At 57.2% G+C, this 16,480-nt stretch overlaps 1 protein-coding gene across 1 annotated transcript in view; it reads left to right on the forward strand.

Moving 5' to 3' along the window:
• OBSCN (obscurin, cytoskeletal calmodulin and titin-interacting RhoGEF) overlaps window positions 1-16,480 on the forward strand; it is a gene marked incomplete at its 5' end in the record, with an annotated part of 134,611 nt that overhangs the window by 65,902 nt on the left and 52,229 nt on the right. Inside the window, 10 exon segments of the mRNA XM_007456511.1 lie at window positions 457-729; window positions 1,051-1,247; window positions 1,420-1,495; window positions 7,860-8,132; window positions 8,943-9,218; window positions 9,545-9,832; window positions 9,965-10,240; window positions 11,049-11,422; window positions 11,963-12,821; window positions 13,621-13,899. Coding sequence (XP_007456573.1) covers window positions 457-729; window positions 1,051-1,247; window positions 1,420-1,495; window positions 7,860-8,132; window positions 8,943-9,218; window positions 9,545-9,832; window positions 9,965-10,240; window positions 11,049-11,422; window positions 11,963-12,821; window positions 13,621-13,899 — 3,171 coding nt within the window.

The following is a 16,480-nucleotide window of genomic DNA, read 5'->3' on the forward strand; positions in this document are numbered from 1 at the left end:
GCGTCGACGGTGAGGAAACCGTAGCCCTAAACACTGCCCTGCCTCCCGCCCCTGCCAGCGGGTGGGGCAGCCTGGCCTGGGCCACCCTCTGTGAGCTCCTGCCTGTCTGTCCTGAAGGTCTTGCCTCCCTGGTGTCCCAGCCAGGGCAGGGCTGGCCACAGGTGGGGGAAGGAACAAAAGCAGCCCACCACCCCACAGTCCCTTGCCCGCTTCCTCCAGGCAGAGGTGCCCCCAGCCCAAGCTCTGTCCCCAGTAGCTCAGTGTCATGGTAGGGAGCTGTGTTGTGAGCCAGCTGGGTGATGAGTCTCACATGGGGCAGATAGAGGCTGTGTGGCAGGAGAAGAGCATGAGAGTGTCTGGGAGGGCTTCCTGGAGGTGAGTTGGGGCAGGGGGCATGGGAGCTTGGCCCAGGTGCTCTGACCTGGCTGGTAAAGGCCCCCTTTGCCCACACTCCAGAGCCTGAGGTGACCATTGTGCGGGGCCTGGTTGACACCGAGGTGCAGGCCGCCGGGGAAGCAGAGTTCAGCTGTGAAGTGTCGCGGGCTGAGTCCATGGACGTGGAGTGGCGCCTCCAGGGCCTGCCACTGCAGAGCAGTGAGGTGACAGAAGTGGCCGTGCGGGGTGGCCGCACCCATACACTGCGGCTAAAGAGCGTGACTCCCGAGGATGCGGGCACTGTCTCCTTCCGCGTGGGCCTCCACACATCCTCTGCCCAACTCACCGTCACAGGTAGCAGGAGCTGGGCCTCACTGCTCACTGCGCTTGGGGCCAGAACATCCAGGTCCTCCTTGGGCCAGGCCCGGTCAAGGGACAGTGATAGATGACAAGGTTTCCTGCCTTTGAGGGTGGGGAACTGGTGGTGAATGAGTGATGCTGCGGTGACCCAAGATGTTGGGGTAGAGTGGTGCCCAGTGTGCTTGTCTTCGGGGATTGGGGCAGGGGTGCTGGGGGCAGACCCTGGGGACTGGGAGGTGCTCCTGATGGTGGGGGAGGGGCATCCCAGACACGGAGGCTGATGCCATGCCTCTACCCCACCCCCAACTCATGCAGCCCCTGAGGTGACCATCCTGGAGCCCCTGCAGGATGTGCAGCTCAGCGAGGGCCAGGATGCCCACTTCCAGTGCCGACTGTCAAGGACCTTGGGCCAGGAGGCCCACTGGGCCCTGGGAGGGGTGCCCCTGCAGGCCAACGAGATGAACGACATCACGGTGGAGCATGGCACACTCCACTTGCTCACCCTGCACAAGGTGGCATTCCCCAGACCTGCCTGTGCCCCGCAATGCATTCAGGGGCCTTCCCACCCCCCAGGGGTGGGAGAGAGGGAAGGTTTCAACTCCAGTGGAAATGGGCTGGGGACTTGCAAAGTAGAGGTGTTGAAATGGCACTGCTGGGCTGATGCCCCCATCTCTGCTTCCACAGGTGACCCCTGAAGATGCCGGAACCATCAGTTTCCAAGTGGGCTCATGTCGCTCAGAGGCCCAGCTGAAGGTCTCAGGTGGGCAGCCCCCTCTTACACCCAGGCTTCCTGCTTGTAGGTGTCCATGTTTCCCTACTCAAGGAACCGTTGGCAGGTGGTAAGGCCAGAAACCTGAGCCTTCCAGCAGTGATCTTGCTGTGGGGTGACAGTTTCCCACTCTTGACCACTGAAGCCACTGGATGTGGGCTAGTGAAGATCAGCCTGAGAAATTCTGGTGTATGTTGGGTCCTTGTGTGGGATCAGTGCTGTGTGTAGGAGGGGAGATGGGGAGTCTGGCTGCTGGGGACCTGGGCCCTGAGATGGAGGCAGGGCCTTCTGGACTTGTACCCTCCATATAGCAACTCCCTGTGATGCAAGTTTGTGTGCTCTTGTCCACATTTAAACACACCTGCATACCTGACAGGCTCCCAGATGTTGATACAATAGCACACCTGTGACACGTGAGTGGTTTGGGGCATAGTGTACCTGAGCCCAGACATGCAAATAGGATTTAAGGGCCTTCAACTTGTTATACCTTGTCCCCAGAGTTAGTCATCTCTGGATGCCTGGCCATGAGAGACCCTCCCATGCTGTCCTACTCCTGGTTCTCATACTGGTCCCGTCCATCTACCATCCACTGGCCATCAACCCATCCACCATTTACCCATCCATCTATGCATGCATCCATCCATCCACCCCTCTATTCCATCTATCCTTCAATCCATCCGTCCATCCATTTATCCAGCATCCATCCATTCATCCACCATCCATCGTCTATCCATCCATCCACCCACCATTATCTACCAGCAATACATTTATCCATCCACCATCTATCCATCATTAATTCATCCATCTATCCATCCATAGATCCACCATCTCCCCATGCATCTAGCATCTACCCATCTGCCTACCATCTATCCACCATCAGTCATCCATTCATCCACCATCCATCCATCTAACCATCATTCTACTACCATCCATCCCTATGTCCATCCATCCATCCATCTGTCCACCATCTACCCATTCATCCACCTATCCATCCGTTTATCCATCTACCATTCAGCCATCCAGCCAGCCATCATTTATCCATTATCTGTCCGTTCATCCACCATCCATTCATCCATCCATCCACTGTCTGTCCATCATATATTTACTATCTACCTCGAGAGGGGCCATTTGCAGCTCTCCCCTCAGTGAGTCCCCAATCTGCTGGGGGAGTTGTACATGGAGACAGTGTGTCCTGAGTTCCAGGTGTCCCCACCTCGAGTCTTCATGTGGCCTGTGGGGCTGGGAAAGTCTCCAGAGTGCAGTGCCCTCAAGTTGAATGATGGGAAGGGGCAGGATGTGTGTCCTGAGCAGAGTCAGGCCAGGAGGGGCCTCATGCATTCATCAGAGTGGGTGTCTGTGAGAGGCAGCATGGAACTGGGTCGGGTCTTGCAGATCCCACTGAGGGAAGTGCCTTGGCCCTTCTCAACCCGGTGTCCCCAGTTGGGGCGAACTGGCTCATGTACAGACAGCAGCTATGGCTTCAGGCAGAGAGCCATGAGCATGAGCTTGTGCAGATGGGTGGTTGGTGGGTTACAGGGAAGCTTGGGAACTGTGCTGAAGATGGGAATGGGGAGCTGGTGGAGCAGGTTGGGGATACAGTTATATATGCACTCTTGGGAGAACATGGAGGGGCTGGTGTGGGCCCGGGACTGGAGAGTTGATTGTGCATGCCTAGGAGGGATGTGGAGGGCTTCTGAGGGAGAGCCTGGCTGGGGCGGGTGTGCAGGCACAGAGCAGGCATCTGGGAAACCCCCTGGGCTCACGCCCTGCTGTGTGACAGGTCAGGGGGAAATTGCCATTTTGCATTAGGGCCCCAGAATCTTAGGGCCAAAGGGACCTTAGGGGACATCTGGACAAATGGCCCTCTGGGGATGAGAGAAGCATCTGCTTCCAGGCTCCCAGGAAGGAAGGCTCACTTCCTGAGCAGACGCTCTCCGTCTCAGAGAGGTGGACCCCATGACCTCTCTTCCCTATCCCACACTGAACCCCATAAAGATGGCAGCCATGGGACTTGGGGCTTGTCAATTCTGCCTTCTGAAAAGGGTGAGATGCAGGTCATTGGTCTCCTTTGATGAAACCGAACATGTTCTGAAGGGGGCTGTGAGGTGCAGGGGGGGCTGAGCTGGCTTTACACAGCCTATGGGTGGTCTTCGTCTCATTCTGTGAGCAGGGGGTGCCAGCTGGCCTGGGTAGATTTCTAGACCCCAGCCCCAGGCTGCCTCCAGCATGGTGGACCTCAGGGTGGCCCCACAGACCCAGGGTACCCCCAGCTCCCCTCCTTTCGCCCTCTTGCACAGAGGCAGCACCGTGCCTGGTACGTGGCTTACAGAACGTGGACGTCTTTGCGGGGGAGGTGGCCACGTTCTCCTGTGAGGTGTCCCGTGCAGGTGGGCCGGAGGCCCACTGGTGGCTGGATGGGACCCTGCTGCAGGACGGCCCCCAGAGTGCCATCTCCGTGCGTGATGGGACCTACCATTCTCTCACGCTCTCAGGCCTGGGGGTCACTGACTCAGGCACCATCACCTTCCGGGCAGGGCCCTTGGTCTCCAGGGCCAAGTTGTTGGTCAAAGGTACCAGCCGATGGAACCCTGCCCTATGCTGGAGCTTCTGCCCCTGCTGCCCCTGCACGCTTCCTGCGGGCTCCCAGGGTGGGAGTTCAGGGACTGGCCTCCAGCACGCAGACTGGGCATCTCTCCGTGTGTACCATGAGTGCGCACTGTGGGCAGGCTGCAGTCCCACCTGGGGGATGAGAAAGAAGGCCGGACTCAACAGTGAAACTGGAGGCCGACCCCATTCCCACCTGCTTATAGGGCCCTGGGCACGGCTGCCCACCTGGCCACCACTCTGCGGTTGCCCCTCCCTCAGTCACATACCCAGAGAGCAGCCTGGAGGTGAAGGCAGCTTTCCCAGCCCCGGGCATGGCCTGCACTGTCCTTGCTTGTAACTGCTTCCTGTGCTGTTGGCTTGGTCAGGGTCTTGCGCCCTTACTGGGAAACAGCTAGTCCTTGGGGAGGGTAGTGGGCTTCCAGGGAACCCCCTCAGCCCCCCTCCCAGTGGGGGCACTGGGCACTTCTGGCACAGCAGCCCAGTGTGGCTTTGACTGGCATATTTGTCAACTGGCCTCCTCCGTGCTCTTGCAGAATAAATGTGGACATTTGCCCAGGTCAGAGGGGCAAACCGTTTGTTGATAGGATTTCAGCAGATGGAGATGGGATGGGAGCCCTGAGGGGGCGGGCGACAAGGCCCCTGGAGAAGGGATAAGTCGGGCTGGGGGTGCCAAGTGCCCATCAGAGCTGTGGAGCCCGAACGGGCCCAAGGGCTTTCAGGAGCGGTTATTGTGTCCTACTGGGGCAACATGCACCCTGGGCTAGAGGAAGTAAGGGCTCAGGGGAAACAGTGGCTAGGAGAGGCCCAGTGGATGGAGACAGAGCCAACAGTCTGCTGTGGGCGGGGGTGTATGGGGGCAAGGTTTGCCCCACGTGGAGGGCGCTGGGTCACCGGGGTGAGTCCCCCTTCTACCACAGCCCTGCTTTTGCTTGCCTCCGAGTCGCTGATGCTGACTGCAGAGGGTGGGTGGGCCGCAGTCACACTGCTCCAGCTGACACGTGCCTGGCCTGTCGGCCGACAGATCCCACAGTGGAAGTGGTCAGTGCCATGCAGGACCTGGCAGTGGAGGAGGGTGGCCCGGCTGAACTCCTCTGCCAGTACTCACGGCCCGTGCAGGCCACGTGGACGAAGGACGAGCAGGAGGTGTGCGCTGATGGGCGCCGTGTCATCATAGAGCAGGACTGGACCGTGGCCAGGCTGTCCTTCAGGCCGGCCTTGCCCTGCGACAGCGGCATCTATACTTGTGAGGCCGCGGGCACCCGCGTGGTGGCCCTGCTGCAAGTGCAAGGTGAGGCCGTCTGGCGGGCAGCCCCAGGCCCAGCACAGCTATGGTGCTGCTCACGTGGAGTCATGATGGTGGAATGGCAGGCAGTGACAGCGTGCTGGAAAGATGGGACCCCAGTAAGCAGATCCCAGGCTCTGAGCCTACCCACCCAGACCCCTTCTCTTCCCCAGGCAGCCTGACAGGGCAGCACAGCTAGAAAATACAAGGGCAGAGGCTGCTTGAAGAATCTGTATCCAGAACAGCCTGTCGGGGAGGGGTGGAGGTAGAGGCAGGCAGGGAGGCAGCTTCCAGGCAAGCAGGTGGGTGGGCAGGCCTGGGGCCTGTGCGGCCGTAGACGGGGGCTGTGTCCTAGAGCAGAGGAGGGCCACTGGCTGAGCTCCACGAATACTGAGTTCAGACCCCAGCTCTGCCCCTTCCCGGGCTGGTCACTCAAAGGACGCCCTGAGCTCCACTTCCCTATCTGCAACACAGCCAGGATACCCCATGGGAGGCCAAGGAGGGGAGACAATGGGCTGCAGCTCTGCAGGGGGCGGAGGTGCCATTTGGCTGAAACCACTTTCTATTTGGGAAAACCTGAAACGTTCCCAGTGGTGAGTGAGCTGGCAGTTGTCAGGCAGTTGTCAGGGGGCCATCCAAGCTGAGAAGAGCAGGTGGGACCTGGTCTGGGCCACTGGCCGCCTGAGGTCGCTCACACCCCATTCACACACTAGTTCAATAACTTAAGTTTTTAAACACTTTTTTTTTTGGCCCCTGGGGGCACAGCAGTGAACAGACAAAGCTCTCTCCCTTCAGGGGTGACATTCCTGTGGGAGCTGAAGGAAAATGTGAGAAGAGCTGTGGGGAGGGGCTGCAGTGTGGACCTGGGCCTGAAGGAGGCAGCGGGGGTGGGGGCTTGTGGGCATCTGGGGCAGAGCCTTCAGGCCTCAGGCAGGGAGTAGAGAACAAAATGCAGAGAAGCAGGAGAGATGGCAGGAGGGAGGCCTCAGGGGCTCACCACTGCTGCTTTAATATCTGGGCTTTTATAGAAATAAAGCAGCCTTGATCCTTGGATAGCAGCTAAGGAGGGTGAACTCCAGTACTGATTGCAGGCCCAGCCTTCTCCCTGCCCCCGACCCATCTCATCGTGGCCAAGAGCAGCTGCAGCCCTGATGGCGCTGGTCGCAGCCGTCCAAGCACAGCGGACATGTGGGATGCACTCCTAGGTCCCCGTTGGTTCTGTCAGTTCTGACTTGGGGAGGAAAGGAGCCAGGGTTATGGCAGGGAGTCTGGTCTGTGATGTGAGCAGACCAGGGCCAGGAGGGTGGCAACGAGAGGGATGTGGATGGGCCCCATGGGTCCTCTGCTCTGAGATGCCCTCCCCCCTTAACTCCTCGGGGACCCCTGTCCAGAGTGGACACCCCTGCCTGAGGGGTGTGTGGACTCTGTGGATGAGCTAGGAGGGAGCATCAGGGCTTTGTGCTGGTTCCGTTCAGGGTGCGTATCCCAGACAGCAGCTGGGGCTGTGGGGCCTGGAGCTTCGGCCAGGCTGCCACCCCCTCGGTGACCGCAGTGGCTCCTTGCTGTCGTGTGGGTCAAGGCCAGACCTCCCCAGCATCCTGTACAGCCTTGGGTGATGTGGTGCTCCTTTCCTGCCTGCCTTCACCCCTGCCTATTGCCCCCCACCTTGTTTTATGTTTTCGCCCCACTGGCCTGGCTCCCTGTCGCCCCCCTGCCACGAATCCCCCTTCAGTCCCATCATGGTGTCCCCTCCTATTTCTTCCCTTGCCTGGACACCTCCCCTACCCATCCTCAGAGATCCACCTCATTCAGGAAGCCCCCGTGGACTTTGAACCCCACCGGATCACCTTGGGTCCAGGTGGCCTGTCATGGGAATTGACTCTTGGAGGTGGCAAGCCCTTGGGGACCAGGCATTGAGCTGGATCTGGGGCCTGGCGTGCCCAGGCCTGACATGGCTTCCATGAAAAATGCATAGCTGCTTATTACTGACCCCTGGGCTGTATGTACAAGAGAATTAGGTCAGGCTGAAAATTAGGGCAGAGGTCTGTCTGGTCTGAGTGAGTGAGGGGAGAGCCCAACAGGTCTGCCCACCTGGCTGGGGGAGGAAAGGAATGGAACACTTTTCCAGAGCCCCATGCTGCAGCAAAGCTGAGAGGCATAATCCTCTGTCTGGGTTTGAGCCCGGCTGTGGCTGCCAGTGAATTTTCAGTCCGTGAATATCCGTGAGGCTTCTTATGTGTGAGGTGGGGAGGACCCTCTTTCCCAGCCGCAGGTCTGGTGATGGCATGGGGATGGGCAGGGCCTCGGGAAGCCCCTGTGTGGTTACTTCAGGTGGACACCCAGACGCCGCCCACCTGGCTGCATTCTCTTAGGCCCTTTGTCCTGAGGGGGGCTCTTCCACGTGACTCTTGGGGCTGCTGGGCTGGAGAAGCCCTGAGAACGCCCTGAGCCACCTTCTTTCTACAGCCAAGAACACTGTGGTGAGAGGCCTGGAAAACGTGGAGGTGCCTGAGGGCGGTGAGGCGCTGTTCGAGTGCCTCTTGTCCCAGCCGGAGGTGGCCGCCCATACCTGGCTGCTGGATGATGAGCCGGTGCGCACCTCTGAGAACGCCGAGGTGGTTTACTTTGAGGACGGCCTGCGGCACCTGCTGCTGCTCAAAAACCTGCAGCCTCGAGACAGCTGCCGGGTGACCTTCCTGGCGGGGGACGTGGTGACATCTGCATTCCTCACAGTCCGGGGTTAGAGTTGTGGGGTCGGGAGGGTGGGCTGGGTCCAAGGGGGGAGGGTGGTTCTCTGCGATCCCTCCCACTGATAGCCCACTGCAAGAGTGTGGGAGGGTGGGGATGTAGGGGGGTGGTCAGTCGCTGAGACCCCTCCCGTGGGATCACCCACTGCAGGGATGCTGGGGGTGGAGCTGGGACCACAGGCTGTGTGTGAGTCTCTCAGACCCATCCTACCAAATACCACACGCTGCAGGGGGCAGGGGTGGGTGGGCTAGGGCCACTGTGTGGGAACTTGGGACTCTTCAACCACTCCCACCAGATACCGGATACCTCACTGCTTGGGTGCAGGGGGAGGGGCAGGGTTGCTGGAGGCATGAGCCTCTTGGAACCCTCCCACGAGCACGAGATATCACACTGTGGGGTGCGAGCGGGGTGGGGTCCTAGGAGGGGGCTTAGGTTACTGAGACCCCTCTCACTGGATATTTGGCTGTGGGTAGTAGGCCAGGGCTGGGGCAGCAGGGGGGCGTGGGTCTCGGAGACTCCTCCCACTGGGTACCCAGCTGCTTGGTCATGGGTGGAGTGCGGGGTTGCGGGGCGGGGGGAAGCTGGGGCCTCTGGGAAGGGCATCGATTTCTGAGACTTGCCCACAGGAGCATTGGGTGGTAGCCTTGGGGACGTTGATCTCTGAGGCCACTCCCACCTGAGGCTGGTGCCCTCCTCTTCTCGGGGGCAACGGGAGGGGGTGGCATGGGTGTCTCCCAGCCCCTCCCCCCGCCCCAGGCCACCCCTTGGCCCCTGAGCTCACACTGCCATCCCACCCCGCAGGCTGGCGCTTGGAGGTCTTGGAGGCACCCCGGGACGCAGCTGTGCTGGCCGGGGGTCGGGCCAGCTTCAGCTGCACGCTCAGCGAGACAGTGCCGGTGGGTGAGGCGACGTGGTACATAAATGGAGCCTCGGTGCAGCCTGACGACGCAGACTGGACAGTCACCGCTGAAGGCAGCCACCACACCCTGCTGCTGCACCGGGCCCGGCTGCACCATGCCGGCGAGGTCACCTTTGCTGCCCGTGATGCCGTGGCCTCTGCGAGGCTCACTGTGCTGGGTGGGTGGCTTGAGTCTGCCTGCTGCAGCTCGGGTCCAGGGCTCTCGGGGAGACAGGTCGGGGGGCAGGAGGTTTCAGCTTCAGAGGCTGCTGGGGGTTCTCCATGGCCCCCCACGCTCGGTGGCCTCTGGGCACACAGTCTTCCTGTGACTCAAACGCACCTTCCTCGCCCCTTCAGAAAGGCCGGGCTGTGGGGCACAGCTGTTCACAGGACTCTGAGTGGTGGACCATACTGTGCCCCACCAGCAGACCCCAGGGTGGGCGGGGCTGCGGGTGCCGACTGCCAGCTGCTGCACTGACCTTGTGCCTCCTGCCCGCCCCCGCAGGCCTCCCCGACCCCCCAGAGGACGCAGAGGTGGTGGGGCGCAGTAGCAGCTCAGTGACACTGTCTTGGGTGGCTCCCACGAGTGATGGCGGAGGTGGTCTCTGTGGCTATCGGGTAGAGGTGAAGGCAGCGGCCACAGGAGAGTGGCAGCTGTGCCACGAGCTGGTGCCCGGGCCCGAGTGCCTGGTGGATGGCCTGGTCCCCGGGGAGACCTACCGCTTCCGTGTGGCTGCAGTGGGTGCAGCAGGCGCTGGGGAGCCTGTGTACCTGCCCCAGACAGTGAGGCTTGGTGAGTTGCTGCCTTGCTCCTGGTTTATGAGGGTGGGGGGCCAGCCTGGAGCCCTCAAGGCCTCTCTAAGCTGGGGGTCCCTGCCCGCATCCTTACTGATGCGCCCCTCCTGTTCCTGACCACTTCTCCCAGCAGAGCCCCGGGAGCCCACGCCTGCACCCCCTGCCCCTGAGAGCCGGCAGGTGGCAGCTGGGGAGGACTTGTGTCTGGAGTGTGAGGTGGCCGAGGCTGATGAGGTCATCTGGCTGAAGGGAACAGAGCGCATCCAGCCCAGTGGGCGCTTCCAGCTTCTCTGCCGGGGTCGGCGGCAGACGCTGTTGATTCGGGACTTCTCAGCGGAGGACCAGGGCGAGTATCGCTGCGCCCCTGCACGGGACCCTGTCTCTGTGGCGGCTGCTGCCTTCCAGGGTATGTCTCCCAGGGCCCAGCGTGCCCAGTGGAGGGAGGAGCCCTGGGATGTGGAGTGGGCCAGCCCTCTTGCTCACTGGTTCTCTCGGGGAACTGCAGGAGGTCCTCTTGAGGACACTGCCTCACACTGAGAAAGACTGAGGCCCAGGGTGGGGAGATGCACAGATCCCTGTGGCTCAGCCTCCTGTCAGAACCCACATCATTGGCATCTGAGGTCATATCGCTCTCTGAGTGGGATCCTGGCCAATGCAGCCCTTGGTGCCCACTGCTGGTTCTTTAAAGCGTTGGATCCCTGCACTCTGAGCTCCCCTGCACTCTGAGCTCCCCTGCACTCTGAGCTCCCCGCACTCTGAGCCCCCCGCACTCTGAGCCCCCCGCACTCTGAACCCCCTGCACTCTGAGCCCCCCGCACTCTGAGCCCCCCGCACTCTGAGCCCCCCGCACTCTGAGCTACCCTACACTCTGAGCTCCCCTGCACTCTGAGCTCCCCTACCCTCTGAGCTCCCCTGCACTCTGAGCTCCCCTGCACTCTGAGCCCCCTGCACCTGCACTGACCCTGGCCTGGTGTTCCCTGTGGTAATCCCCTCCTGTGCAGGAGGAAGACTGAGGTCTGGCTTGATCAGGGGATGCTGAGGCCTAGAGAGGGCCATTCAGAGCCTCGAAAACCTTGTACACAGGGTGCATCAGAACTCTTGGGGGCCCAGGCAGGCAGCAGAGGCCTATAAGGGGAACTGTGGTCAGTAGCTAAGGCCAGCCTGGGGTTATGGCTCTGTCCCTGCCTGACTGACCTGTTTCCTGCCCTCCTCAGTGGTGCTGACCCCAGAATCTGGGGATGAGGTCCCCACACAGCCCAGCCTGCCCCCTGAGGCGGCCCAGGAAGGCGACCTGCATCTCCTGTGGGAGGCCCTGGCCCGGAAGCGCCGCATGAGCCGAGAGCCTACGCTGGACTCCATCAGCGAGCTGCCCGAGGAGGACGGACGCCCGCAGTGCCTGCGGCAGGAGGTAGAGCAGGAGGCTCCCTACCTCTCTGAGGACTCTTCCACGGCTGACGAGCTGGCACGCACTGGCGAGGCTGACCTCTCACACACCAGCTCTGACGACGAGTCCCGTGCGGGCACTCCTTCCCTGGTTACCTACCTCAAGAAGGCTGGGAGGGCCAGTGCCTCACCACTGGCCAGCAAGGTGAGTCTCCAGCTTGACCTACAAGGAGAGGCCTGGGTCTCTTAGATCTTTGCCACTCTGTCATTCATCCACACATCATCTCTCCACTGTTGTCCGTCGGTCCATCCACCATCCGTTTATCCATTCTTCCACCCACCCACCATCTGCCCATCTGTTGGTCATCCATCTACCCATCCAGCGACCATCCACCCACCCATCCATCCATCCATCCATCCATCCATCCACCTGGCTGTTAAAACTTCTTTTCTGAAGAGCTGGAACCTATCTCTCCTTGGTATTTCTCACAACTCTGTCCTGCTCTGGGGAAAGCAGTTTTAGGGAGGGTGGGCTTGCTTTTTGGAAGCAACAGAAGCCATCAGGCATTTGGCCTCAGTGAAGGTAGTGCAGTTGACAGCAGGTAGCAGGCAGCAGGCATGCAGGAGCAAGGCGTGGAGCTGGGGCAGGAGACCTGGGCTCTGCTTCCCCCTGCCCTGTGTGTGTCCCTACACAATCCTTTCCCTGTCCCGGGCCTCAGGTGCCCCACCTTATCTGTGCACACAGGTTGAGGCCCCAGCCGCCCCTTCTGGGAAGCCACAAAAGCAGCAGGAGAAGCCAGCTTCGGTACCCCCACCACCAGGAGACCTGAGTGTTGGGGACTTGGGTGACCTATCCGTGGACAAGGCAGCAGTGAAGATCCAGGCTGCCTTCAAGGGTTATAAGGTCCGGAAGGAGATGCAGCAGCAGGAGGGGCCTGTGTTCTGCCGCACGTTTGGGGACACCGTGGCACAAGTGGGAGATGTCCTGCATCTGGAGTGTGTAGTGTCCAGCAAGACAGATGTGCGTGCCCACTGGCTGAAGGACGGTGTGCAACTAACTGATGGCCGGCACCACCACATTGACCAGCTTGGGGATGGCACCTGCTCTCTGCTGGTCACTAGCCTGGGCCGGGCCGATGCTGGCCACTATACCTGTCAGGTGAGCAACAAGTTTGGCCGTGTGGCCCACAGTGCCTATGTGGTGGTCAGTGGGATGGAGAGTGAGACCGAGAGCTCCTCCGGGAGTGAGCTGGATGATACCTTCCGCCGGGCCGCCCGGCGGCTGCACCGCCTGTTCCGCACCAAGGGCCTGGCAGAGGTTTCAGATGAGGAGATCTTCAGCGCTGACAAGGGCAAGGCAGAGCCCGAGGAGCCTGGGGACTGGCAGACATACCGCGAAGATGAACAGTCCATCTGCATCCGCTTCGAGACGCTTGCCGAGGCCCGCCGGGCAGCCACCTGCTTCCAGGATATGTTTGGCACGCTGGACAACAGAGTGGACATCAGCCTGTCAGAGCAGGGGCTGCATGGGGTGGAGATGCGCATTGGCAAGGTGGCCCCCACCCCTGCAGCGCCTCCGGAGCCAGTACTGGCCGCAGAGGCAGGTGAGTCTGCAAAGCTGCCTGGGTCAGGGGTGAGGGGAAGGGAAGAGCGAAGGCAGCAGCGGTGACCAGGGTCAGCTGAAAACTCAAGGAGGTTCAGCTCAAGGGGCTTTAGCTTCTGGCTGTTCGCACATGCAGCCCACTGAGCTGGGAGGAGCCCTGACTTTGGGGTTAGACAGAGCTCAACTGAAGTCTCCGCTCTGCCTGCTACTGGTTAGCCTCTCGGAGCCTCAGAGTTCTGTTCTGTGAAATGGATTTGGGAATACTGACATCCTAGAGTTTAGGGTTATTTTTTCCCCCGTGAGGGTTTCAGATATAATCTGTACAAAAGGCGGAGTTCCACATAGTCCAGCCTGAACCCCATTTCCCACTCCAGCAACTAAAGTTAATTAAAAAGTCATTTCACTGTTTACTTGCATCTCCCTAGGAACAGCAAAGGGAGTATCATTAATAACACACAGCATCATTCCTCCTCTTTAATTCTGAGCTACTAGCGTGCTTCCAATCCCAGACAACCAACCTTGGTCTTCTCTTTACTTCCCCGTCTTCCCCATTTCCTGTCTGCTATCTCTCTGGCCTCATGGCAGCTTGGGAACCAGGCTAACGAAGAGAGGATTCTTCTAGAGCATGGGGAGGAGGGAAGAGCTCAGTTGGCACAGACCGAATTCTGTTTAGCCGCCCATTCTGTGAGCACTCATGTGAATGGGTGCCGTGCAGATCACGCACATTGAACCGCTGGCAGCTGGGGCAACTTGGGGGAGCCTGAGGCTAACGTGTCGTATGCCCTGCCCGTCCCTCCCAGCCCCGGTGTTCCTGACTGAGCTACAGAATCAGGAGGTGCTGGATGGGTACCCCGTGAGCTTTGACTGTGTGGTGACAGGCCAGCCCATGCCCAGTGTGCACTGGTTCAAGGACGGGAGGGTGCTGGAAGAGAATGACCACTACGTGATCAGTGAGGACCAGCAGGGCGGCCACCAGCTCATCATCACAGCTGTGGTGCCAGCAGACATGGGTGTCTACCGCTGCCTGGCTGAGAACAGCGTGGGTGTGTCATCTACCAAAGCGGAGCTCCGCGTGGACCGTGAGTGCATGCTCGGGTTTGATGGGTCAGGGTGGGATCCTGGCTGGGAGAGGCAGTGCTGGAGACCATTGTCCTCAGGCCAATGGAATGCCTGTGGAGGGTGGAGTGTTCTCTTGGAGCCCCCTTGAGAGGTGGCTGGGCTGGGGAGGAACCTGGAAAGGTTTGGAGGTACCCCGTGGGCACAGTGGGTGGTTAACGGCACTGTGGCACAATAAGAAATATATATTTGGTCTCTGTCCCTGATTCCTGGCGGGCCCTAGACAGCTTCAGTACAAATATATCCATCTGATTTTTGACAAAAATGCAAAAGCAATTAAATGGAGTAAGGATAGAATTTCAGATTCAAGGATGGAATTTCAAATGATGCTGGAGTAATTTGAACACTTGTAGGCAAAAATATGAACTTTGACCTTATGTGAAGATTAGCTCAAAATGGATTAAATACTTAAATGTAAAATATGAAACTATAAAACTTTCAGAAAAAAGTAGGAGGAGATCCTCAGGACCTAGGGCTAGTAAAAGACTGCTTAGACTTGACCCATAAAAGGAAAAATTGGTAAACTGGACCTCCTCAGAGTCCAAACCTTTTGCTCTGAGAAAGACCAGGTGTTGAGGATGAAAAGCTATGGGCTGGGAGAAAATACCTGCAAATCACATATCTTATAAAGGACTAAAAAAATATGTAAAGGAAAGCTCAAAATTAAACAATAAAATTTTTTTAAAAAATCCACTTAGAATAGGAGCAAAAGACCTTTCCATACATTTCAAGGAAGAGGACATACAGAAGGCAAATAAGCACGTGGAAGATGTGCCTGTTTTTATTTCCATTTCCCTGATGGGATCTCCCATGCCTTGCTGGTGAGAGTGTAAAGTGGTACAGCCACTCTGAAAACCAGTTTGCAGTTGCTCACAAAACTATGTAGCTACTGTATGATCTAACAATTGCATTTTTTGGTATTTATCCCAGAGAAATAAAAACTCAAATTCATAATAAAACCTGTGCCCAAATACTCATAGCAGCTTTATTTCCAATAGCCAAAAACAGTTGGGTAATGACACAACTGTTAAACTGTGGTATGGCTATTCTATGGAATACTACTTGGCAAAGAAAAGGAACAAATTATTAACATGTGCAATAGTTATGATAAAATTTCATTTTATTGCATAAAGTTAAACAAACACACATAGACTCAGTGGAGTTCGTGTGAAACTCGTGAAATCTGAACAAGATCGAGGGGTCATAGCAATGTCACCTTTTATAGCTATGAGACAAGTTAACATCGCTGGAAACTGGGTGAAAAGTAAATGGGATCTCTGTATTATCTCTTAGAACAGCATGAGAATCTATGATTCTCTCAACAAAAAGGAAAATAAAACTATTAAATATAACAACAAGTCTAGTGTCTTAAATAAGACGAGATTTTCTATATTTACCTAAGTAGGTCCATTTCCAAGCTCTTTATTTTGCTATGTAGGTCTAGATTTCTATCTCGTAACACTTGCTTTCTGCCTGAAGGACATCTTTTAGCAATTTTTGTAGTGTGGGTATAACTGAAAAATGTCTTTATTTTGCTTTTCTTTAGGATATTTTTGCTAGGACAGTTTTTTCTTTCCATACTTTAAAGATGTTGCTCCACCGTCTATTAGCTTGCATTCTTTCCAATGAGAAATATGATGTCGTTCTTATCTTTGTTTCTCTGTACATAACTTATCTTTTCTATTGGGATTTAAAAGTTTTTAGATATTTGCACACCATAAAATTCATCATTTAAAAATGTATAGTTCAGTGGTTTTTAATATATTCACAAGGTTATGCTGCCATCTAACTCCAGAACATTTTCATCATCCCAGAAAGAAACCCCATACCTATTGACTGTCACTCCCGATTCCCCCTCCCCCACCCCCTGGCAACCAGTAATCTGCTTTCTGTCTGCGTGGGTTTGCCTATTCTGAATTTTCCATGTAAATGGAATTATACAATATGTGGCTTTTTATGTCTGGTTTCTATTACTGAGCTTGTTTTTTTTTTTTGCTGTTTGCGGGCCTCTCACTGTTGTGGCCTCTCCCGTTGCGGAGCACAGGCTCCGGACATGCAGGCTCAGCGGCCATGGCTCACGGGCCTAGCCGCTCCGCGGCATGTGGGATCTTCCCGGACCTGGGCACGAACCCGCGTCCCCTGCATCGGCAGGCGGACTCTCAACCACTGCGCCACCAGGGAAGCCCTACTGAGCTTGTTTCCAAGGTCTATCCATGTAATAAATATCAGTGCTCCATTCCTTTTTATGGCTGAAAAATATTTCACTGTATATGGATGATTTATCCATCCATTGGATGATGTTTATCCATTGGTTTATGGCTACTATGAATAATGCTGCTATGAACATTCATGTGCAAGTTTTTGTGTGGACATACATTTTCATTTCTCTCAGATCTATACCTAGGAGTGGAATTGCTGGGTCAGGTGGCAAACTCTATGCTTAACTTTTAGAAGAACCGACAAGCTCTTTTACACAGCGGCTGCACCATTTTACATTTCTGCCAGCAGTGTACAAGGGTCCCAATTTCCCTACATCTTTGCCAG

Source organism: Lipotes vexillifer, unplaced genomic scaffold (assembly GCF_000442215.2).
Source record: "Lipotes vexillifer unplaced genomic scaffold, Lipotes_vexillifer_v1.1 scaffold814, whole genome shotgun sequence".
Classification (NCBI taxonomy): domain Eukaryota; kingdom Metazoa; phylum Chordata; class Mammalia; order Artiodactyla; family Lipotidae; genus Lipotes; species Lipotes vexillifer.